General features: G+C 42.1%; 2 protein-coding genes across 3 annotated transcripts in view; one reads left to right on the forward strand and one right to left on the reverse strand.

Moving 5' to 3' along the window:
* The window catches only part of LOC144655937 (uncharacterized), a 39218-nt gene that overhangs the window by 31417 nt on the left and 2196 nt on the right, over nt 1–5605 (reverse strand). The window lies entirely within an intron of this gene.
* LOC144656362 (uncharacterized) overlaps nt 488–5605 on the forward strand; it is a 5525-nt gene continuing 407 nt past the window's right edge. Inside the window, exons 1-8 of the mRNA XM_078516590.1 lie at nt 488–595; nt 812–852; nt 1136–1206; nt 2822–2854; nt 3408–3485; nt 3672–3698; nt 4627–5097; nt 5430–5602. Of these exons, the coding sequence (XP_078372716.1) occupies nt 813–852; nt 1136–1206; nt 2822–2854; nt 3408–3485; nt 3672–3698; nt 4627–5097; nt 5430–5602 (893 nt within the window). The 5' untranslated portion in view covers nt 488–595; nt 812. The remainder of the gene's footprint in view (nt 596–811; nt 853–1135; nt 1207–2821; nt 2855–3407; nt 3486–3671; nt 3699–4626; nt 5098–5429; nt 5603–5605) is intronic.

Genomic DNA, 5605 nt, shown 5'->3' on the forward strand with positions numbered 1-5605 from the left:
GTGGCTGTTCAGGAGGTACTGTCGATGGAAAAAAACCGGCAAACCCTGTTATCATGAACATCCGACTCATTGGAGTAATTTACAATATAACCATCCCAAATGGCCAAATGTTGAAGGTTTCTTTCCATCAACAGTATGCAGCAATATCTCGCATTCATGTGTATCTGTTTCATGTCTTTTTGGTAGTCTTGGATCTTCGAAGAGTATCTGAACGTCTTTGCGAGTTTTGTTTGCAATGCAAGAAACTTTCTGGCAGCAAGATGTTTTTTTAAATCTCCACCAAGTGACAACTGGACTTCAAATGTTGAAGAGCGTTTTGCCATAACAGTATGTATATGATTCGATTGAGAACCTTTAGTTTTATTTGAGACGAGGTCTAAGGTAGAGATGTTTTTATGACATGGGAGATCAGACACGTAAAATGATTGTACAAAATCTCAAGCCCACTGGCCAACTGCTCCAAATTGCAACGGTTGTATTTTGGCTCCGGAACAACACCGACTCAGAGTTTTAATTCTTTAAGGCTGTGCAGGTAAGACACCTTGCATTTTTGGCCAGTTTCCTTTCCGAACTCTTTTTTAAAGGAACAATCTGCGACTCTCGGCAGCAGTTTAACCTTCAAGGTGTTCTTCATGTTTCAGGAGAGCCTCCAGCAAGTCTCGTTTATGAATCAAGGTTGCACATACAAACAGATGCGAGTGTTCTTCATGGACCTTCAAATAAGGGTTACGTAAGGCATTATGAAGGGACAAGCAGGGCTGTGCTATTGTACTCCAGCATTTGTTTACTGTACTCCAACCTTTTATCTCAGGATGGCATCTATTTCTCGAAGCACTGTTGCTGCTGCCACAGGCGTTTCAGTGTTTCGTTTGGTGTGCAAATATATTGTCATATTTGTAGTATGTATGCGTCTGTGGCTGGATAGGGAATTTGTGGACTGAATATGGGAAACACAGTAGATGCTTGAGGACTTGTGTAGCTTGACGAACCTTTTTTCCAGTTTCGCAACTGGGAAGTCAGAATGACACTTGACAAATTTCTATGTTGAATTTCTACGTGCTGAACCTTTCTTTATGTCCCTGGCTATTGGTCCTCTACGAACAGCCATCCTTTCTCACCAACGAATTCCTTTGAGGTGCAGCTGCTTTGCTTGGCGCCACCTCCTTTGTGGCTACAGGAACTCCAGCATCAACCAGTCACCTGCGAGTTGGGCTTGCCCAGACACTGATCCCATAGACATGGAAGATGAAGGCGGATAGATGGATGTCAAGATATTATCAAGTTGTCATCGACTACCATTATTATCTATTATTCATTGGTATTGCTTCGACTACTACTGCTACTAATCGATTTCTATCGATTTCTTTTCCCTTTTCTCTTTATTCTATTTCTATCTCTGTTTCCATTTTTTTCTATTTCACCGTTTTCAAAATTGTCATTCTCAACATCAGCATTCTTATCTCCATTCTCAGATTCTCTTGAGGTGATTTTCTGTATGAACAAAACATGGTTTGACCGTCATATGTCATATGGATTGGATTATCTTTCACACTTTTTGCCAGATCTTTTGTGGATGAGAGAGGCTTGCCTTTATGGGTGTTTTCATTCATGTTGAATCTGCGGTGTGCACATCTTCTAGTTCACCCTTCCCGACTTCGACTTCGTTCACTCTTTTTAGCCTTGGATGAACGAAAGGTGCCCCGAGGCATATGAACTTTTTCGTTTAAGCGTTTACCTGTGCTTTAGTAGCAGCCTTGTTGTTCCAATCGGCCTCCCTTTTGCACGTTCGAATGGGCCAGCTTTCGTCCATTGCACTTGCACACATGGTCGATGCGTAACGCAACTCATGGGGTTGGGGTGGGGTGGGGAAATGGCAGTTTTCTGTGGGAAAATGCCAAAACTCTTCACTTTTTACAGATGTTTGGGCAAGACAATGTTTGTTTCGCTGTAGCGACAATCGCATTTTTTTTGAAATCCGCGCGACTGCAGGCGCAGTTTCGATGATTTTTCTTGTGTACATGTACGCTTTGCTTGTATATCCTTCTATACTTGTACAGTTATATATAGTTATATACCAATTTGCTCGCACCCTCATATGTTCAATACTACATGTACACATACGTGGAATCATATACTTATTTGCCAATATACCGATACAATTATGGATCGTTATGTATTTTTTCAATGCCTTCAATATTCTTACGTATTCTTATCCTTGTCGATTTATATTCAAGTTTTCTTAGACTATGCAAACTTGTGCACTTGTATACTGATGTACTACTCCCTCAAGATACGCATGAGTATACAACCCATAATGATATGTAATATGCATATAGTATCATGTCCTCGTACACCTTTGAGCTTAAATACTTCTGTTTGAAATACTTGAATATTATTTGATACTCTTGTCCTGATACACCTCTACACTTATAACACTGATTAATGTACCTTTATCCATTTCTCGTTCTGCATGTTCCCTTCTTACTTTGCGCGTATACTCATACTGGTACCTCCATACTAGTGTTTACATACTGCATACTCATATACTTGTGCCTACATACTGATATATTCGTATCTACTTATCCGTATTATACTTGTATGACTTACATTCATGCTTACACTTAGATTCATACATGTACTCACACCTTCCACTTCATTCTTTGTAGTTTACATGTCAAACTGCTTATACTTCTATTTCACCGCAGTTGATTCTTGGTTGGGATGATCATCACAAAAATTTGTTTCTATTCTTGGCATGTCGAAGTTAATCAGCCGTTTTTTGTAGCACTATTTCTTTGGGAACTCATGGCATTTCCCCAAGGCCTCCGCTGTGGCATCAGGTCCGGCGCAGCAGGCGTGGACATATTGTTGATGGAAGAAATCCTGCAACACATGGCATTGTAAATGGTATTGTATTAACTGGTTGCCCTAATGTTTGTCCATCAGCAGTATTAGGTATAGAATATATACATATCGTAAAGATGTTTGTTTGTATTTGCTACTTTATCTATGCACACATCGACCTTGCTTGGCTTTTCGCACGATGGTTGATGAATTATATGGATTGTAGTCTTAAGATCAACACGCAAGGATAACACTCTGTTTCGCAGGCTTGTACGTATAGGAAATCAGACCAATGGCAGTGGAAAATTTAAACCAGGACTTTTAACACGCACATGCAAAAATTTACATTGATCATAATCCACGATGAACAGCTACTGTGACTGATGCAATCATTTCACCTTGTGCCTTGAAGAATGCTTCTAGTGTCCTGTACTTGTAGAATCAGGGACTCATTCCGGGCGGTTAGTTCCAACGTAGGGAAGATGCAAACCTCGTTTTTTTGTTTTTTTAATCCTGCTGTTTGAGACTCATCGACTCATCTCAATCGCGTTGAGCTTGTCAAGGCAACATTCAGCAGCCAAACTGCATCCTTGGCTGTAGCAGGGGCAGCCGTGGCTGCACTGGCAGCGAGTGGTCCCAAGGTCTATCAGGGAGTGAATCAAAGATATTGTGATGAAAGCAACGTCGTTTTTAGAATACATGAATTTTTGGGTGAATGATGCAAACGTCACACAAAAATACCACAAAGAAGTAGTTCACCGCGGAATTGCGGGAAAGGTGACAGCTGGAATTGGCTGGGACGGCACACCTCTCAGCCACCTGGACAGGTCATTGGAAATGTGAAGCCGCAGTTGGTGTGCCTGGCTTGTGGGGAAGATGGATACAGCGTTTCCTGCCCCATGAATTGCAACAAAACCTGTGGTTGATTGGTTTATGTAGAGGATTCTCCTCCGGACCTCTCATGAAATTACCCATGATGCAACGAGTAGGGCTGGAATTCATTTTTTTTCACGTGTTGCTTGATTTTTGGTTGTTCACCATGAAGAAGGATTGATGACGCAGCTGCATAGCCTCACATAGCAACAAACTCCTGACTTCGCAGACTGGCAAAACAAGGAATGTCTTTTTTCTTCACTGTACAAACGGTAGACTGCCTTTGCATGTAAGCATGGGAATGGAGTCAGTGAATCAGGTATCTCAGCTCCAAAGTCTCTTGTGAGGGAACTGAAAGCTTCATCTTTGGGAAAGAATTATCATGGCAGGAACTCTTTTTAGGGAGTGTCAAACTCGGCACAATTCCTTTATTCATTTATATTGGCACTCTTGGATTTGGAAAGCAGTTTTTGTAGTGTTTATTGAAGAGAAGCTTTGCTGCAGTCCAATTTGCTCATTTTCCAAAGGGTTCAGTTGACAGACCAGCTTTCAATTACTTGGAGAATGCGACTGACAAACACAAGACAGCATGATCGCCTTTTTATTGGGTTCTGAACTGGAAAAGGATCTGTCATGCCATCAAGTCAGATGAAAATGAGCCAAAGTAGGTGAACTATCCTTGAATCCAGTCACAAGAAGTCTTTCAACATTTCAACTGCACTTCTAGTCTGCCTCAGAATATCTATATATATATTCATACACTGCGCACAAATATTCATTAAACATTGTCAGAGCATTCATATGTATTTATATATATATATATTATATAGATCATTTGAGTACTTTACAACTTTTGTTGTTCGTTTGATAACATGAAATCACCCTGCTAAACCATGTGCCTCATGACAGGTGACGATGATGGCTTTTGAGAATGAGCTGGGTGTGCAAGCTCCTGTGGGTTTCTGGGATCCAGCTGGGCTTTCTTCAGATGGCAGTGTTGAGGACTTCAAGCGACGTCGTCAGACTGAGCTGAAGCATGGTCGCATTTCTATGCTCGCAACAATGGGATATATCACGCCAGAAATCACTGGCAAATTCCCTGGCTACTTGTCTCCTTCTGCTGGCTTGAAGTTTGCAGATGTGCCCAATGGTCTTGCCGCAATCTCTAAAGTGCCAGCCGCAGGTTGGGGTCAGATTTTGGCCTACATGGCCTTCTGCGAAGTTTCCCAGGACCAGTCTGCTGGAACTCCTGCTGCAGCTGGTGACTTTGGCTGGAAGCTCATCACATCTACTGATCCGGAGGTCAAGAAAACAAAGCTCAATGCAGAGTTGGCAAACGGAAGACTGGCGATGATGGCCATCATTGGCATGTTCTTTCAGGTGATGAAGAGTGAAGAGGGTGAAGGGTGAAGCAGGATGAGATATCACATATCAACATTATCAATATTGTTGTTTAGTAGTGTTTGTTACAGACACATGATGTGTCTTACCAAACATTTGATGTATGTGTTTTTCTGATTTTTTTTGCATGGTAGATGCAACACGGATGCATGTAGAGAACCTTGCTATGCACTATCAAGGCCTGTCAAGGGCTTCAATGTACAATTTTCATTTATGTTCATCCTCTTTCAGACTATGTACTGTATGGTATGGTATGCAGTCTTTTGGTCATTCGTTGGGTGAACTGGTCAAGTGTCACTTACTCCACGCAGGATGGCTTGACTGGCAGTGCCTGGGGTGATTGGGCCAACTACACTGCTTCTCCTTTGCGTGCCTTTGAGAGTGAGCTGGGTGTGCAGGCTCCTGTGGGTTTCTGGGATCCAGCTGGGCTCTCTTCAGATGGCAGTGTTGAGGACTTCAAGCGACGTCGTCAGACTGAGCTGAAGCA

Source organism: Oculina patagonica, chromosome 6, assembly GCF_052425735.1.
Source record: "Oculina patagonica isolate OP01 chromosome 6, crgOcupat, whole genome shotgun sequence".
Lineage (NCBI taxonomy): Eukaryota > Metazoa > Cnidaria > Anthozoa > Scleractinia > Oculinidae > Oculina > Oculina patagonica.